This window comes from Lycium ferocissimum, chromosome 7 (genome assembly GCF_029784015.1).
Source record: "Lycium ferocissimum isolate CSIRO_LF1 chromosome 7, AGI_CSIRO_Lferr_CH_V1, whole genome shotgun sequence".
Lineage (NCBI taxonomy): Eukaryota > Viridiplantae > Streptophyta > Magnoliopsida > Solanales > Solanaceae > Lycium > Lycium ferocissimum.
In genome coordinates this window covers 45,600,626-45,620,707 of record NC_081348.1, presented here as the reverse complement: position 1 = coordinate 45,620,707, position 20,082 = coordinate 45,600,626, and the positions used below count along the sequence as shown (strand labels likewise).

Here is a 20,082-nt window from a genome sequence, read left to right as displayed (position 1 = left end):
CATCAACCCTTTATGAAACCATCATGTTATATAAATATACTGAAATGATGTCATGAAGAACTGCTTCACTCCTTCAATGAGACACTCTTCAATCTTCCATGATACCATCATTGTATATACAATATATTGAGATGGTATCATAGAGAACTACTCCAGTGCTTCAATGAGTCACTCCCTTCGTCTTCCATGATACTATCATGGTATATAAATATATTGAGATGATATCATGGAGGAAGGATTTGGGCGACGAGCACTCGAGTAAATAGTTTCAATCGAACTGAATAGAAACGAAATTAGTTTGTGAGGGTGTCACGACCAAAATTACTAATCGTGCGGACACCTATCTTATTATCACTAGTAGGCCTACCCTTACCCTTTAACCCATTGCTTAAACAATCAATGAACATGTGAATGAATAAATAGTCTACCAAGTCATAAATAATAAATAATACACGTGCGGAAGTTTAACTATTATATCCCCAGAATTTGAAAGTCATTGCACAAGGACTCTAACCAACAACGTATAAAGAATGAAGTATATCTCAACTATAATAATAAATAATATCTGGAATAGAAGTAGACATCTGGAAAGAGAAATCTTCAAGTGGCATGGCATGGCTAGAAGAAGCTCATCCTCGAATCCGATCAAGCTAACAAGCTTCAAGCTAGAGATATGGTCAGGATGAAATCTACGAACAATATCTGCACTAAGAAAAGATGCAGCAAGGTAGTATCAGTACAAACACTATGTATCGGTAAGCATCATAGGCCAACGAAGATTAGTTCACGTGTTTAACAAGATAAACAGATAGGCACTAAATACTCAAATCCAAGTCACAGAATATCCCATATTAGAATCACAACGTAAGATGAAGCTTCTAACCCACAAGTCTGTCAAGTTTCAATAATCTCACATGATAATGACAAGTCCAAGTTCCGTCCTTAGGTAGGGTCACTAATCCACAATTTAACTCAGTTAATGGTCATATTTATATCACAATAGGCATTCAACATCCATACCAGAATCAGAACCAAACGAGCATATCATAATGCAGAATAAAATGTAACGATGTCCAAAGCAAGATATGATGAAGTGCATGTAATTCAATGCACTAGCCAAATACCTCACTCCTCAATCACTCATCACTCGTGTACACTCATGCTTTGGTATCTTTGCCCAATAGTCATGACCTGCAGGAGATCCATGGTATCTATGTACCCGTTGCAGCATGCAATCCGCTCCACTCGTTCCGAAATCACTTCTCGGACCCGAGCCACACTCAAGGCCACATCCTCACCCCTTCCAATTCAAATGTACCTTTTCATATATTCATATATATATATATATATATATATATATATATATATATATATACACACACAGAGACCACTCGTTCTAGAGTGGACTTCAGACCACGAGCTCACAACTAGGCCACATCCTCACATATATATATATATATATATTGTCACGTCACTTTTAATGATCAATTATCAAGTAGCATGTGTCAAATAGTATCACAAGTTCAACAAGAAGATTATATTAACTTCTTCATTAATTTCACATCATAATATATGTCTCAACGTATTCCAGTTCATTAGTTTGTATGGACTAGGAATAGTTAGCAGTATCAATGTCAAACACAAGGCATCATGCCGCAAGTCTTTCATGAATCGCTTCCGAACCATTTCCATCATGTGTATGAATGCACAAATTAGTGTAAACATGGTAAATCAATGCAAACCAATAAAGCAACAGTGAAGGTACAAGTGACAAAGCCACAAGTCATATCAAGACTTAGATCAAGTCAACATATAGGAAGTACGCTCTTCCGGACCGAAACCACTCAACTAAGTCTATGTCCCTTTTCATTATATTCCATATATAGCGTAGGCCACATCCTCACATATATATATATATATATTGCGCGTCACAATGATCTAAGTCTTGTATCACCAAGATACTCCATTTTTCTATATATCATCAATAGTAAATCATACCTTAAGTTTTCATCTACGTACTATCAGAAGTTTATATCACAATTCAAGTCTAAACTTATTATCCTTCCTTTCTGCAATGATATGTGTCACAATAAAGGAGAATTTGGTACAACACGTATTACAACACAACAATTCAGGTGACAAGTCCAATCACAATAATAGGAAAACAAGCCATCATCAACAACAATCAACCTAATAGAATTTCATCCCGAATCACCACAGTATGAGTACAACTACACCTTCACAATGCTTAAATAACGGCGATAAGCCCACATAATCAGAAGTCATACCAACCTAGCTAATATCCAGCCAAAACACCATGTCCGAAGACCTAACCATGATTTCTCCCATCAATTCTATACAATATATACATTCCGCTAATCAAAGTCTAACTAAAGTAATTTGTCACCTACCTCGAATGTGGAACAGGAGCCATGAACTACTCTACACGAGCCTTCTATTTCCAAAACGCCTTAGAACGGTCAACGTATAATAATATAGTGCTAAGTAAGTAACAACCCATGTATTTAAACAAGAACAATTTGGGGAAGAATACCCACTTACTTCTACCTTTCAATGGATGAAACCATCCTTTAATGGTGAATTTATCATAACTTCTATCTCTACAATCATCAACCTTCAATTCATGGGTTTCTAATCAATTTTACCCTTTGAAACAGATTTTAGGACAAAATTTCCATTTTTATTAGAACCCTAAGTCTCAACATGCAATTTCAATCATAAGAAATCAAATTCCCTTCCTAGAAAGTGATAATCTATACTCCTAAAGGATTATCAACAACAAAATCAACAATCCACCAATTATTTAAGGATTTACTAATTTTAAGATTCTAGGAATTTCACCCACCATTGATGGACCTTAAACTGATCATGGAACATGAAGAAGAAAGGAAAAAGGAACAAATAAAGGTAGGGACTTATCCACCAAGATGCTGTCACCAATGAATGGAAAGAAGTTTGCCTTTTTCTCTCTTAAAAACTGACTCTGGGTCTTTTGGGTAATGTTTCAGAGTTGGAATACAAAAATAAGGATTGCTCCCCCCGTTGGTCACTGCGGCGGTCCCACTATAGCGGCCGGACCTGTTGGAACAGCCCGCACAAAAATGGTCATAATTTCCTCACATGGAGGTGAAACGTGACGATTTTTTTTTGCTATAGCTTCGTAATTACTGTTGACACCTAATTTTTGCCCTCCCATAATTTGTTTTGATTACCCAAAATCCTTAATTATCAAACAGAGTGAAATCTGTATTTTTAAAAGTCAAAATAATTTTATTATTCAGATAATATTTTACTAATTTTTTGCTTGATAAAGTAATTTCTATAATAGTTTAAATTAATCTAAGTATTTTACAATTATGATGTTTTTGCTAAATTAACCAAGAGGAAATAATTTATAACAATTATTTACTTAATTGTTTAAATTGTCAAATTATCAAATTGTTAAGTATTTCACTCTATTTTCAAGGAAATTGATTAATTAAAATAAATATCTTTTGCCCCTCAAATTTTAATTTCTGCATAATCAAGTCATATTGATAAAAAAAAAAAAAAATTAATCATAATTGATTTAGGTAACTAATTATGGTTATATTTGTAAATTGCTTATGATGTGTTAATTACAGCTACAATAGAAATAATTAATTGATTAGTCAAATTAAGGCCATACTTGCAAATCCAGTTTATTCTGTGAAATCAACCATGTCCTTAAATTAATTGATTATTTAGTTTTAATTAAAATGCTTAGTAATCTACCTTTTTAATTTTGCCTACTCATTAATTTGCACATTTTGTCCCTTATACATATATATACACTAATATATGTATTCGTACACTATGTGTGTATACCTATATATATATATATATATATATATATATACACGTGTGTGTGTGTGTGTGTGAAAGCGGGTCTGCCCTTTTCTTTTTAAAATGGACCGAGTTCGGCCCAACAAGGGCCAAACCAGGCCCAACATTCAATTAAAGAGGGGAAAGCCCCCCTTTCCCTTTATTTTCCTCGGCCAAACGCACCCCGCGTCCCTTCCCTTTCCCCTTCACCCCAAACTCTAGCGCCGCCTCAAGAAGAAAGCCCTCTCTCCTCATCACCATTGCTTAAAACGACAAAATGGCAGGAGGGATATGTTTTTTACAGTCTTGGTTCGATCATTTGAGGCAACAATTAATGCCTCGTCTCCAAATCACACCAAACGCTACCTTAGCATGATAAAATCCTCTCCTCTCTCTTACTTTTACGATATTTCAACGGTCTATGACTGGCTTCCTTTAATTACCTTTGTTGTTTTGTGAATTTGAATCCTCAAATGCAATTGGTTCAAAGGTGAGCATGAGGATCTGTTGAGGTTGGGTGAAATCCGACCCTTTATTTGTTTTCACACTCAATCCACACCACGCGATGGCGATTGTGAGGAAACAAGTCCAAAAAATGGACTTGTCTCACATTGATGCGGTTAGGGTTTGAAAGAATTGGGGGTTTCTATATAAATGGACCCCAATTTACAAAAGAAAATGGGGCAAGCAATATATTCGCATAAAACTCGATACTAGGTTTTTTTAACGAGTGACCGACATTGCAATTGGACACTTAGTTAAATTTCCTTTGTTTTGGTCGAGTGCTAGTTTAAATTTTGGTTTTCTATTCCTTCTTGTGGTTGAGTTTGTGCGGTGGAGGAACAAAAAGATCTCTAATTCCATCAAGTAGTATCACATGTATCACATAAAAAGAAGTTGAGCATATCCAATTACAATTCATTTGCAACACGTTGTCCACTTTTCTTTTTATACTATTATGCAGTATATGCAGCTATTTCCCCCCTAAACTACTGTATGGCATTCTTAATGTTAGATGTTTCCAAATTGACCTCAAGAAAGAAGGGGAAATAATAGTCGATGACACAGAGGCACACTATCTTATTACTAACCCCTTAGATATTAGTCCTTCACACCAAGGACCGCACTAAACAGATTAGGTTCCCTTATGTAAGAATAGTACTTATGTTATATCTACGCTTTCTTTCATTCTTTTTTCTTTTCTTTTTTTCTCTTTTCGGGTGTACTTAAGGACCAGATACACCAATAACATTGTCTCAGGGTCTTACAAAAAAAGAAGTTGCACATGACCTCGAAGGCTAGAAGAAAGTGAGAACCTTAACCTAGGTTGTGTTACCAAAATGAAATTTTAAACTTTTGGGAAAATTTTGGGCTTCTCATAGTAATGAAAATTATAGCTATCGAAATAAATAGAAAGGATTTACCTGAATCAAGAAGCAGGACCAGCTGCTTCTTTGATGTTATTTGTGTCAAAGATCTCGATCCAATAGCCATCAGGATCTTTAATAAATGCAATACCTTTCATTTTTCCTGCAAATAACTTGCCCTATTTAAGAGATGAACTAAAATATTTGCTAAGATCAGCTGACAATATGATTTAAAGCCAAAAAGGGATCAAAGCATTCAAGACGAGTATTTGCCGGAAAATAGACAGAAGTGAAATCCACTATAGAACAATAGCAGATGAGGTAAGGGTTATCAAATTGAGTACTTATATGATAATCGCTTAAAGATTAATCAATTTCATCATTCATCTAGCATCGTGTTGCTTAAGTCTCACAGTTCTTCACTTTTGGATCTTGAATCATTGACTCGTGAGCTTGCACCCATATTTCTCGTAACTTAATTCTTATAGAACTTTTGTCGAGCGAGGGAAAAATTTAATTTTCGAATATAAAAATGTTACCTACTTTATACTGAGCGAAGCATATCTGAATATTTTTATTAAATAAGTAGGAGTAAGTCACGGATGTAAAAGTTAATGAGGGCCAAAAATTTGATATTTGTACCGCACCTGAGACCTGACACTCATGGACCACGATTTTTTGTGGCCCAATCAACCTGATGTCCACTTTGTTACATTGATCTCAGGTTCTACTTTGATTGACAGGCATAGCCACAAAGATATGCACAATCTTAGTTGCTTGTGTTGTTGTGTGTATCTCAATCAACAAGTTATATTTTATGATGTTTATGCTAATTCTGAAAGTCAATATTAAATAAAATAAAAAATATTTTAATAGCTAGCTAATTTGAATAATTAAAAAAGTTAAAGTTTTTTGATGGGTTATATAAGCTTAACACTCATTTTGATTTTTTCTTTAATTAAAAATTTATTTCCATTTTTTGTTTCTTTTCTTTTCATGAATTATTAATTTTAAATTGTATCATTCTAATATTATAATTTTCTAACATTTTATCAACACACACGTCAATCAATCATAACTAAGCATGTGTCCTTTATCTAATAATCTAGTTCATCGAGTCAGCGAAGCCTTTACCCATCGGATGTGGATTATAAAACCCGCAAAATTTTATCCGAATTATGTATTTGTATTAAAAAAATTGTCAAATATATACAAATTATTAATTAAGAACCTAGTAACTTTAAAGAATTAGAACCCCGAACTCACAAGCTTCGAATCCTGGCTCCGCCTCTGAATTACTGAGTGCGATTAAAAAAATTAGAATAAACATTTCAAAGACCGCGCGTATTAGTGTGTCGCCTAATGGTCGATGAAGTAGATTGAAAATCATGAGGTCTTATGTTCAAATTTTAATGTAGGCGGATACCTAGCTAGCTGACTTTTTCCCATATCAGTTTAAGTCTGGTGAACAGAGTTATTCGGTGTGTGTATATATATATATCCCTCTTTCTCCTATCTATGTCTATAGTTTAGGACTAGAACTTACCATCACCCTGCCACCCCACGACTTTGCTGCTCAAATCATTTATCCGAGGGTGTAGTTTCAACCTTCAAGGTGGAAGGTTCGAGTCAGTTGATTTTGAGGCACCAAATTTAATGATGCACTGATTAAATAGACTCTTTTTTTTCTCATTTTTTTGTTTATCTTAAAAAGTGAAAGTCATTTGTGTTCAACATGTGACGTACCATGACCAAATGGATACAATTTTTAAAGTGTAAAATGTTAAAGAGGAATGATAAAAGCAACGAATATAACAAATTTGTTTTGTGGCTCGATGAATATAATTTGTGTCAATAAAGAATGACAAGAGTAAGGAATCACCTTTGGAACTAGTCCATCAAAAAGACTAAAGTCCAAAATTACATTATCAAAGTATATCTGGTCTGTGTACTATTTGCATCTCCTTGTTTTGCTTTCTTTTTGTAATAAATCATTGAAGACTTGAAGTACTATTAGTATTAGTAGCAAATTCAACTAAATTCGTGTGGTGTCTCAAAGCCAGCACTTGAAGTGCGCTAATTGAACTTAATATGTTACTTGCTCAAGTGAAGAAACTGATTTAAAAAGTTTTACACTGAGAAGAAAGTTGTAACTTGCTCTTGGATTTTTTAATAACTGTGGTAGCGAGATAAATGGCAGATCCAGATTATTTTACTTTCGAAAGTCAATTATAATTTATATATTCTAAGGGGATTCAACATATAGTTTGGTGTGTGTATTTATATATATGCATAATAATGATCTATCTATACGGTGTAATTTCCGATAAAGTAGTGTTAATTGATTCCCTTGATAAGGGTAACTCCATTTCCTAGTCTGGTAAGCATGCATTATTTCATCGAGCACCTATCATGTGGCATCAATACAAATGTATAGATACTGAATAACTTTATCGACTAAGACTTAAATAATATTGAATTTAAATCCTAATTCCCATGGTTATCACCGACCTAGTGGCTGTAGATTACTAGGGAAAGTAAAAGAAAAAGGAAGAAGATAATTAATTGTCCTTTTTTTGGTCACTGCTATACATTGTCATTTAGGAGAGAAGTGGGGCAAGAGAATGTCTTTTCTAAGTGTAGTGTAAAGGTCAAAAGTTTGTGAAATCTTAACTGACAAAACTGACAGTACTCAATGAAATATATTTTCTTAAAATTGAGTGAAGACGCATGAGTTCTATAAGTTCTGATTGAACAGTACCTATCATTATGTTGTCAACAATCAGAAATGACTCACACATAAAACCCTGGAAATTTTTGCCTAAAGATAGAAGCATAAAATTCTACCACTTTGTGTCTCTCTCCATTAAATTTAGCAGATCATACTCCACAGATTTCAGATTTCTTTTTACCATTTAATTAATGAATCATACAGAGACCTTGGAGTTATTTTTTAACTTTTAAAATGACTACAAATTATGAGGGCTATACCAAGATTCTGAAAAAGTATCGAAGCACCGCAAGACATGAAGGATAAGAACCGATCATGAGATGTTGGACATATGTACATGTACTCACGGCAATCACATCGAGATGTAATAGAAATATATATTTTTAAGGGCTTTGGTTGTTGTGAGTCTTGTGATTTATAAGTGTGCAAATAAAGTCTTATATTGATAAATGAAATGAAAAGAAAGCTATATATAAGATATAAAAATACTTATATAAAGGTGCAGGTTCGGTTCTAAAATATATAATATCATACTATGTTAAGAGTATTTTTTGAATTGACTTAAACCAACTCAGAATTAATGACTTGGTGGGACAAGTATGAAAAAAGACAGAGTGATTTTGGTGGGGCTCGAACTATCTGCTTTCTTTGTCGGTAGATTCTGGCCTTTATCCGGGGTGATTTTCAAGTACATAGAGATGTAATGGAAATAAGTTTTTACACGGCTCCATTTATTGCATATGTTGTGTGTGCTAACCAGGGGCGGACCCACTTACATCCTACCGAGTGCTCGAGCACCCATTAACCCGACGTAAATGATATATATCTGTATAGAAGCTGACCGAAAATGATATATATTAAACCAACAACATCCATTGAATATAATGCCCAGTGGGTGCTTTGGTTGGGAGGATGGCTTGAAGGTCGTAATATTGGGTAGTGTGAGGGTTCGATTCTCAGGTGCGACAATTGTGTTTTATCACAAAAAATCTTTAGCTGACATTTCCTTTTTTCCCAATATAGAGTCTTCCCTATTCTTCCTTTTTAGAACTTTCTTGTTTACTTTTTCACTTGTTTTTAATTTCCTTTTGCATGTATGTAATTTCTTGTGACAAAGAGAAAGATTTCATATTTTTCTTGAGAAATTTTGACAATTTGGCTAAGAAATCCTTCAGGTTAATCATTTTTCCCAAAAAGTGATATTTTTTTTTAAATGATAGTAATATTTATCGTACCTTTCTCTTTAACTTTTTAAACTATCACGGTTAAATGGTTGTGCACTTCTAATATGTGATATGTAATAACTTTATACTAAAAGAAGTGAGCACTCACGAGTTGGAAATTCTGGATTCGCCACTGGTGCTAACAAAGTCGTATATTAATTAGTAGATGAAAAGGAAAAAAGTTTATATATAAGTTATAGGAAGAGACCTCTTACGGAAAATAGTTCAGGCTTGGCTTAAAATAGATAATATACACCACATTAAGAGTATGTTTGAGCTTGCTTAACCCAATAACTGTTATCAGAGGCAATATTTCTGTAAAACAAGTATTTAAATGACGGAAGAATGTTATGACGCGACTTACTGTGTTTGCCCATCTACGGGTCGGTTTACTACCTTTATCCATACTTTAGAGACATATACACAAAAAAAGAAATCTATGAACTTTGATGATCATAAAATACTTAGATAATCTGAATGGCACGCACTTTATCTCTAGATAAGTCCATTAATTAATTAAGTGACAAACTGACACTCAGTGAAATCTTAACTACGGTCATGAAGATTCTGAAAAGTATGGAAGCACCACAAAACATGAAGGATAAGAACCTGTTTGCAAAGAAACAACAAAAAAGAATCAAAAGTTGCAAAAGATGTTAAGAGGCACTGACAATCTTTTTTTTTTTCTTTTTTTTAGGTCTTTTTCTCCTTTCTCCAGCTTTTAGGGTAAGGTGTTGGATATACGTGCAGAAGGCAATCAATCACATAGAGATATCAGAGAAATAATTTTTTAGCAGCTCCATTATTGTATAATAATAATAATGAAATAATGGGATTATTCATTATTATGTCGCGTCTTGTTTATATAATTTGAATACGATAATGGAAAAAAAAATGGACCTTTTTGCAAAGACTGTCTCTTGAAGTTTTGTTTGAGGTGTTTATCCAAAATTCTGGAACAACAAAAAATTTTGAATCATCATTTGCAAAAGATGTTAAATTTTGCACTGACAATCTTTTTTTTTTTTTTTTTTTTTTTTGTAGGTTTTTTTCTCCCCCGCTTTCTAAAGAAATAATTTCGCAAGCGGGTAAGGTGTTGGATCCCAAGACATACGTGCAGAAAACTAAAGTTATGCAATCAATTTTCAAGACATAGTTTAGATATCAGAGAAAAACTTTTTTAGCAGCTCCATTATTGTATAATAATAATAATGAAAAAATGTGTGCCTTGAAAAGTTATACATTAAAGTTATGTCGCGTCTTGTTTATATAATTTAGTTTTTGATAATGGCAAAAAAAAAAAAATGGACCTTTTTAAGACTGTCTAACCAAAAGTATGCCTTAACTAAAAGTGTGCCTAAAAGTTTTAAAAAAAAAAATGTCTATAATATTTGAAGATAACTTTTTCAAAAAATTAAAGTTTGACCCTCAAGTAATTTAGTTTTGCTTGGGTTTGGAGGAACTATTTTTTTTTTCATCTTTTTTTGAATAACCAAAAGTACCTTAACTAAAAGTGTGCCTTGAAAACTTCAAAAAAAAAAAAAAAAAATGTCTCAAGGCAAAGTTTTTCCGAAAAAGGAAAAAAAGTTATGCCGGAGGGGCAAAGTTGCAAAAGATAATTTAGTTTTGCCTTATGGGGCAAAATTTTTCAAAACCATGCCTTATGCAAAATTATTTTTACATTGAAGAAATAAAAGTCATGGACTTAACTAAAAGTGTGCCTTGAAAAGGTAAAAAAAAAAAAAAAAAAAATGTCTCAAGGCAAAGTCTGCTTCCATTTTACATTTGGTTTATTATTATGGCTCATACACTCTCCCCGGCCGTTTGCGAAATTATTTTTTTATTTTATGCAAAGAAAAGTTTCGGGGTTGAATGAATAAACTTTTTTTTGGGCGAGGGGCAAAATTTAAAGACCACCCCAAAAGAAGGGCAATCCGTGCAAAAAAATGTTTATCCAAACAAAAAAATATATAATATTTGAAGCTTTTTCAAAAAATTATTTGACCGTTTCTTGGGTTTGGGGGGGGGGGGGGGGGTTTCTTTTTTGAATAAACACCTCAAAAAAACTTCAAGAGATAGTTTTTGCGAAAAGGAGAAATGAAAAAGTTGCAAAAGAAGCTTATGAAGACAAAACCAAGTGCAAAATTATTTGAAACACTGGAGAAATAACTCATGGACTGACACTTAAAGACTTATAAAGACATTTGTAAGTAGCTTCCATTTTACATTTGCACGTTTATTATTATGGCTCATAATGTGTTTTTTTTAAAACTTTGAGATGCAAAGAAAAGTTTCAGTTGAATGAATAAACTTTTTTTTGGGCGGATTGTCCTTCATTTGGGGTGGTCTTTAATTTTTGTCCTTCAAATTGGCTGCTGAAAGAAAAATAAATAAATAAATAAAAATAGCAAGGCAGAATTTTGCAAATCTATATTTGGGCCTTAAGGCAGAATTCTGCCTGAAAGATAAAAATTAAAGACCACCATTTTGAGGGACAAAAATTAAAGACCACCTCCAGCGAAGGCCAATCCTGCAAATTGCCCATGAATAAATACACTGGTTGGGTTTAATGGGTCATGATGGGCCGATTGGCAGGACTTGGGCCTGGAAAAATGGTCATGGGGGCCTGAAAAGGTGTAGGGGTCATTGGCACTTATGTCCCTATTTTGTGCTGTTCTTTGATTTTTGTGCTTCATAACAAACAACTTTTTCGGGGGAAAAAAATTTATATTTTCACATCAGAATATCCCACAAGTTACCTCGCTTGATTAAAGAATGCATATCCCCTTAGGCATAAGTTCGATTGCAAGTTCGATTGCTAAAGGACGAAAATTAGAAATCCTGCAATTTCTTCACTTTAAAAGGGATGATGTGCTATTTGGAAGCTGCCTCTATTACATAGGCCACCTTTGTAGCTTATCTTATCTTAATCTAAAAGAAAAACTGAAACAAGGAAAAAACAACAATTAATCCTTTCCTTCTTTCAAATAACTAAATGCGAACTTCACCAAAATTTAATATTATGGTTGAAATAATGCAGCTATAGTCCATAGAATTCTTTTCATCTTTGACTCATGTTCACCCTGCCATCTAATTTCAGAATTTTGGTAAAGACTATATTAGCATAAAGTCCACAATTATGAGAAACCACAGGGAGCTTCAAAGTTTGTTTTACTTGTTCTATTTTGTTTCTCAATCACAGGAGTTTTGATCAATTCATTATTTCAAATACAGTATGCATCTGCGGTGTCCACATTGGACAGGAAAAATCTTTTGCCTAAACGTAGCACAAGATTCATTCACTAACGAATTGAACACACCACGAAAAGGTTATTTACTGGAAAATCTCTCTTCAACAGATATCTGAGTTCATCAAGACTCGTGATAGGCTCAAACGCTCCTGCACCAAGAACAAATCGCGTATTTAGGGATCAGCCACTCCAAGTCTTTGGGTCCACGATAATCATTAATCTAAAACATTTATACACGGTGGACAACACGCCGTAACAGGAAATTCCTGAAGGAAATAGACATGCTAGAACACACAAGTTACTGATCTTCCTACAATGGAGATATATATAGCCGTGAGGCTCAACCTCGACTAAAAGATGCATACATGGACACCGGAATTTACATAACAAAATCATTGGACAACGGCATCGAGGGAAATTTTAGACCTAATATGGGGAGACGCAAATGCACCTAAAGAAGTCTAATACTTAGAATATGGAAAGGTATACCAAAAGCTTGTATGGTTGTAAGTCTGCAAGTAACAGGAGCAACACCATTTTGTTGTAAACCAATCAAATCTCGTTACAGATATAAGACCCTCAGTTGACTAAGAGACACTAAAATTATATGAACTCCAAACAACATTTTAGCACAAGACAATTTTTTATTGGATCAACACACACACATAATATATCTGTATTAATCAGCAATACAGTTAATCAAGTAGTATCAAATGTATCAGAGAAAAAGAAGTTAAGCATATCCAATTACTTGTCATTTGCAACATTGTCCACTTTTTCTTTTTATATTATTATGCAGTATATGCAGCTATTTCCCCCCTAAACTACTGTATGACATTCTTAATGTTAGATGTTTCCAAATTAACCTCAAGAAAGAAGGGGAAATAATAGTCGATGACAGAGAGACACTACCTTATTACTAACCCCTCAAAGATTAGTCCTTCACACCAAGGACCGAACTAAACAGATCAGGTTCCCTTACATAAGAATAGTAGTTATGTTATATCTACGCTTTCTTTCATCCTTTTTTTGTTTTTTTTTTTCCTTTCAGGTGCATTTAAGGACCAGATACACCAATAACATTGTCTCAGGGTCTCATATAAAAAGAAGTTCCACATGACCTAGAAGGCTAGAAGAAAGTGAGAACCTTAACCTACGTTGTGTTACCAAAATGAAATTTCAAAATTTTGGGCTTCTCATAGTAATAAAAAGTATAGCTATCGAAATAAATAGTAAGAGATTAACCTGAATCAAGAAGCAGGACCAGCTGCTTCTTTGATGTTTCTTGTATCAAAGATCTCGATCCAATAGCCATCAGGATCTTTAATAAATGCAATACCTTTCATTTTTCCTGCAAAATAACTTGCCTTATTTAAGAGATGAACTCAATTATTTGCTAAGATCAGCTGACAATATGATTTAAAACCAAAAAGGGATCAAAGCATTCAAGACGAGTATTTGCCAGAAAATAGACAGAAGTGAAATCCACTATAGAACAATAGCAGATGAGGTAAGGGTTATCAAATTGAGTACTTATATGATAATCGCTTAAAGATTAATCAGTTTCATCATTTAATCTAGCATCGTGTTGCTTAAGTCTCACAGTTCTTCACTCTTGGATCTTGAATCATTGACTCGTGAGCTTCCACCCACATTTCTGGTAATGGTCGCTTATGTTTTTGGTAATCAGTTCCGTCCTCAACTATTTCTTATTCTCGATCTTTTCTACGGTCACATTGGCCAACGGATCCCAAACATGACAATCACAGTCGGGCAAGCTACCCCAATTCCTTTTTTGATTTTAAGTTCAGTCTTTTTATGTTCTTGTTATCCACTTAACCTCATATCAATTTATCACTTTTTCAAATAATGCAGCCTTTAGTAAAGTGTTGCATAGACAAGTTCAATTCGCTTGTTAAGATTGCATTTTCATTACAAAAATTGTCCCAAAGGGGCCTATAAATTAAGGTTAAATTACCGTCAAGAGGTTTCTTTACGAACTCCACACCCAGACTTTCAAATCTCTCACAAGCCTTGTGGACATCATCAACGGTAACACCTATGTGTCCTGAAATAGGAGGAAGCAAGTCAACCAGCATAAAATAGGAATTTTAACATCTATAGGGACATGCTCTAGTTCCTCATAGAATTGCCGCACTAGATACAAAGAAGTATTGAGCAGACAGAAGTACATGAAAATAGGCAGCCATAAACTTTCTAGTGTGCAACAATTGAATTTCATATAGCTACATACTCCCTCGGTTTTAATTTCATATATCTACAACAAGTCTTAGTTTGACTTGGCACAAAGTTTAAGAAAAGTAAGAAGACTTTGAATCTTGTGGTGTTAAACTAAAGCTATGTATAATGTACCAAAATGCCCTTTAATCTTGTGCTCTTAAACGTGTCATGTGGGATGTTGAAATTAAAGAGTTGCCAAATTAGGAAAGAGGCCTTCTTTTTGAAACAGACTAAAAAGGAAAGCGGGACAAACAAATTGAAACAGAGGGAGTAGCTTGTAACATTCCTTTTAGATAACCGTGGTGTCTGTCAAGCTTGCGCACACCTTGACTGATTCCACTGAATACATCCTACCTCCCACTAGCAGAATTAAGGGGTAACTCTATCCATCAAGGTTTGGAAAGATAGGAAGATAACTTTCTAGTGCACAAAAATTGAACGTCGTATAGCTACATAGCTTGTAACATATTTGTCAAAGAGATTAGGTTGGAAACTTGTAATGTACGATATGGCTTTCATTCATAACCATTTTGGTGGGTAATAATCAGTTAGTAGAGGAACCAATGCCCATCTTCAGTTAGTGATCCCTTTAATCTATTCTGGCAAAGGCTGTACTCTTTCCATATATGACACATTTTCTTCATTTACCACAAACCGTCTCAATCGACTAGACCAACTTCTTTACAGTGGAAAGTCTTTAATTTTAGACGAAGTCATTTTTTTAACATAATTACCCCACTTTTCACTCAATTGAATTGTTATTTCAGTAAGTATACGCGACTAGTATAATATCCTTCAACTTATCTTTTCCGATCTCCAGACTTGCCAGATGAGACTAGCTAAAAAAGACAGAGAAAATGCCTTCTCTGAACAGATTACAGAGATCAGTAAGTAACATATCTCACATGATATTCACTTGAGAAACACAGCATTTTTTAGAAGAAAAGCAAAGGAGTAAAATAGAGGGACAGAAGATGAAGACAAACAAAGAAGCTCTCGAGCAAACAAAAATTTAAAAATGTGTAAATTTACATACCAAAGCCACGTGGTTCTGAATTCCCATTATGGTAACCTGTAAAATTAGGGTCACTCTCAGTACCCCAGTTGCTGAAAAAAAAAATAGAAAAAATGAGTCAACAGATAGCTAGCAAGAGCAAATAATCATAGAGGCACAATGTACAAAATAGAGTTCTTACTGTGTAAGCTCTATTGTAGCTTTCTGACTAAAGGTCCAAGCCGTGCGTTCAACTTGATCAGTGGGTGCTGATGATAAATCCTGTACCACCCGCAAGCAAATGTAAATGGAAACGAATATGGAAATTGGAGAAAGGAAGTATGTCTAAAAGGAAAGAAGATAAAATAGCATTCTGAACACGAAGATTTCAGAAACCTACCTCATATCCCATGAAGTATAAGCTGAACTTCATCTCTGGGAAATCCAATCTTTTGAGCAAGCTGTAATGGACAAGGTATAAATCATACTAAATTTCAACACTGCATTTAGCTTAAGTGTAATCTTTGATACAACTAGGGCTATCAAAATGGCTAAAGAAACAAGTAACCATCCAAATATCCAATCCGACCCTTTAGACATGGGTTGGATAAGAGACTTTTTAAAAAATATATCAAATATGAACATTATCCATATTATCCACTAAAAATGGATATCCAAAATTATCAATACCCATTTGTCTACTAGTTATTTTTCGTGAGTTCTTGCTTTCGAGGAGTCTAAGCTTATTTTGGCTTTTAGCTTGTGTTTTCACCTAACTATTCCTGAAACCATGGATATTATGGATATCCGTCGCTTAAGCCATTTTTCTATCTGTGTTAATATGGGTGGGTCGAATATTTTTACCATTTTTTATCCGCCCATATCCGATCCCACCCGCCCATTTGCCATGCCTAGGTACAACTAACACAAAACACATCTATATTTCACGGATTTAAGGATGTGATCATCATAAAGTTCAGATTTTGTATTCGTCAAACATAATAGTATTTGGGAAATCCAAACAAGAACTTTCAGAACTTAACCAAACACTATACATATTAAAATCCTATAGTAACATGTCCCTGAGTTCGACTAAATTGTAATTTACCAATATAAGCATTAGCATAACACAATATTAGGGAGAAAAAACCAAGTAAATAAAATTAGCTCACTAAAATTTCATGTTTGAAAGATATATTGACATCTCTAGCAATACCTAATATAAAAGAAAATTAAACAGGCAAACAAATATTTGAGATAGATAGAAAGACTTACGACATGCCCATCACTTTGGAGTAGAATTCAAGACTGACTTTAGGGTCCTTAATTCTGAACATCTACATTTAAAAACAAACAAGAAAAGAGGCATTAACACAATTAATAAAGCATAGGGATAATAGCATTTTTCGGTCTCCAAAATTGTTGGTAAATTCTGTTTCGTTCTGTCCTTGTGATCTATGACTCAACATATTTAACCTTCAATTAATTAAAATGTGTGTTTTTGAGCCCTTAATTTTGAAAATATGTTATATCTGACTATTTGTAGAACCGTATTATCGTAAGTAACAATACAAATTTAACATATCCTATGAGTAATTAAGTGGTAGTACGATCACTAGTTATGGTAAATTTGAGAATGTTCACAAACAAAGGGATTAAAATTGCACAATTCAGTTAATTATTGGTTCGTTTGGTAGCTGGTTAGGAGCTAAGTTATTCATGTATTAAATCCTGCATAAGTAATACGTACCATGTTTGGTAGCATCTTTTGCTATGTATAAAATTCAAGACATCTAATACTGTGTTTGGTTTGCAATTTAGAAACCCACATACTCCCTCCGTCCCAATTTATGTGATATAGTTTGACTAGGCACGGAATTTAAGAAATAAAGGAAAGACTTTTGAATCTTGTGGTCTAAAATAAGCCAAAGATATTTGTGTGGTTATAGATCATCTCATAAAGCGTACAAGGTAAAGTTTAAAGTTAAATTATTGTCGAATAAGAAAATGTATCATTTTTTTTGGGACAAACTAAAAAGAAAAGTGTATAACATAAATTGGGACAGAGGAAGTAACTAATAATGTATAATTACGAAAGAATCTATGTATTATTTTATGCAAGATAGGAAATGGAATAAACTAAACCCTACATAACTAATAATACAGGCATAACTCTAACAAGCTAGCAAACAACGTCTAAAGGTTTAATATGCTTAGTCAGATAATCTATTATCCCAAAAAATTAATTTACCAAGTATCCATAGCATAAAACAAAGAACCAATTTTGGAGCTTACAGTTTGTTGCAAAAAGTAACCTTTAGTTGCTTCATCAGGTGTGGCATGAAGACCTGGATTGTTAGAAGGCGAATCCTTGGAACCTGAAGCCATTGATGATGATGATATAAACCTAGAAAAATTAGTAACCTGCAAAGAACATTTTAGACAAAAATGGGTATGAGAAAATATTAGAAATTTGAGAAAAAATGAACCAAAAAAATATTTTTTTGATAAGGTGAATCAATGATTAATATGGGTATGAGAAAAAAATAGAAATTTGAGTAAAAATGAACCAAAAAATGATTTTTTTTGATAAGGTGAATCAAGAACATATATGGGTATGAGAAAAAACTAGAAATTTGAGAAAAAGTGAACCAAAAAATGATTTTTTTTTTTTTGACAAGTTGAATCAAGAATCTATATGGGTATGAGAAAAAGTGAACCAAAAATTACTTTTTTGGTAAAGTGAATCAAGAATTTATATGGGTATGAGAAAAAAAAAATTGAGAAAAAGTGAACCAAAAAATTATTTTTTTGATAAGTTGGATCAAGAATCTATATGGGTATGAGAAAAAGTGAACCAAAAAATTATTTTTTTGATAAGTTGAATCAAGAATCTATATTGGTATGAGAAAAAGTGAACCAAAAATTACTTTTTTGAAAAGTTGAATCAAGAATCTATATGGGTATGAGAAAAAGTGAACCAAAAATTACTTTTTTGATAAACTGAATCAAGAATTTATATGGGTATGAGAAAAAAAAAATAGAAATTTGAGAAAAAGTGAACAAAAAAATTATATTTTTGATAAGGTGAATCAATGGGTGTGTGAAAAAAAGTAGAAATTTGAGAAAAAGGGAACCAAGAATTTTTTATTTTTTATTTTAATCAAGAATTTATGTGGGTTTTGGACCTCGGGTTTTATGGTGAAGAAAGAAGGTGCATTTGGAGATGAAAATGGAGATAAGCAAGGTTTATTAATGGTGGAATGAAATAGAGAGAGTAAAGAGAAAGCTCTAGTGAGTGAAGTAGCCATTGAAGGATGAAGAAATACAGACAGAGAAAAAAAAAAAAAAAAAACTTACCTGGTGGATTTTTTAGACTCTGACTGCGTTTGGATAATTAGCATTAATTAGCAGGTTTTGTGGTGTATAAACACATGGTTTTTCTTTAATTTTGTTTCTTTCACTTTATCTGTTTCATCCTTTTTGGTCATTTTAACAACAACTTAATGATACTTTACCATGATTAAGTGGAGTAATAAAAAAATGAAGTACAATCACAACATGCCCGGTGTGATTCCACAAGTGAGCTTGGGAAGGGTAGGATATGCGCACACCCTACTACTATTGTCTTTGTGGGGTAAAAAGGTTATTTTCAAAAGACTCTCGACTCAAAGAAAGTAAAAGTAAAAGAAAAGACAAGAAAGGAAAGCAAAAGAAACAGAAAAATAATTCGAAGCAGATACAAAAATTATAGCGGGAAGATAGCATGATACAATGCAAATGTTTAACAGATAGTAATGCACATCAAAGAATAAGAAACTGTGTGAGCACTAAATAATATTGTTGACAACAAGAGGTAAAACAAATACAGCAACAAATGGTAATACACATCGAAGAATAAGAGATTACACGATAACTGCATACTATTGCTAAAAGAAAAACGAGGAGAGGGGGAGGCTAACCCCCCACCCACCACCCACACAGAGTGCGACAACACTCCACTACATATTAATCTTCTATTTTAATCATCGACCTCCATACCTTCTATTTAAGGGATAACTACATGCCATAACTAACTCTACCACATATTTATATTTAGTAGCTATAGTTTAAAATAATTACATCTCATAACTAATTATAATATATTAAATACAACTTATAGCTACATATATATACAAATAATACCTCATATCACATTATTCACTTCCAAACTAACCATTCTCATCTCTCTTTCTCCCTCTCCCTCCTCCCCACCCCCCCGCTACCCACCATGTCACTTCCCGTGTCGAGTGCGATATCATCGCAATCTCTCTTCTCGGCGAGAAACGGACAAGCAACTTTCTTAGAAGCTTCGAGAAATTGTTTGAGGAGATGAAGAAAATGAGTAAATTAATTATAGTTTGATACTCAT

General features: G+C 33.6%; 1 protein-coding gene and 1 long non-coding RNA gene across 4 annotated transcripts; one reads left to right on the top strand and one right to left on the bottom strand.

Annotated features, from left to right (window-relative positions):
- Window positions 1–5,273: 5,273 nt before the first annotated feature.
- LOC132065349 (lactoylglutathione lyase) lies at window positions 5,274–19,178 on the bottom strand. 3 transcript variants are annotated; one of them, XM_059458693.1, is made up of 9 exons: window positions 19,032–19,178; window positions 17,967–18,095; window positions 16,947–17,008; window positions 16,072–16,132; window positions 15,874–15,953; window positions 15,714–15,784; window positions 14,415–14,504; window positions 13,682–13,787; window positions 12,340–12,585 (listed from the first exon to the last, which is right to left on the bottom strand). In XM_059458693.1, exons 2-8 carry the CDS (start codon window positions 18,057–18,059, stop codon window positions 13,687–13,689), a joined length of 558 nt encoding a protein of 185 aa, XP_059314676.1. In that variant the 5' UTR covers window positions 18,060–18,095; window positions 19,032–19,178; the 3' UTR covers window positions 12,340–12,585; window positions 13,682–13,686. The 3 variants fall into 3 exon arrangements, with proteins under 3 accessions (XP_059314675.1, XP_059314676.1, XP_059314674.1); XM_059458691.1 differs by lacking the exon at window positions 19,032–19,178 and adding an exon at window positions 18,860–19,020; XM_059458692.1 differs by lacking the exons at window positions 12,340–12,585; window positions 13,682–13,787; window positions 19,032–19,178 and adding exons at window positions 5,274–5,394; window positions 18,860–19,014.
- On the top strand, window positions 18,163–18,598 carry LOC132065351 (uncharacterized). Its single transcript, XR_009416718.1, has 2 exons — window positions 18,163–18,413; window positions 18,491–18,598. It is a non-coding gene; the product is annotated as an uncharacterized LOC132065351 (long non-coding RNA).
- Window positions 19,179–20,082: the final 904 nt, after the last annotated feature.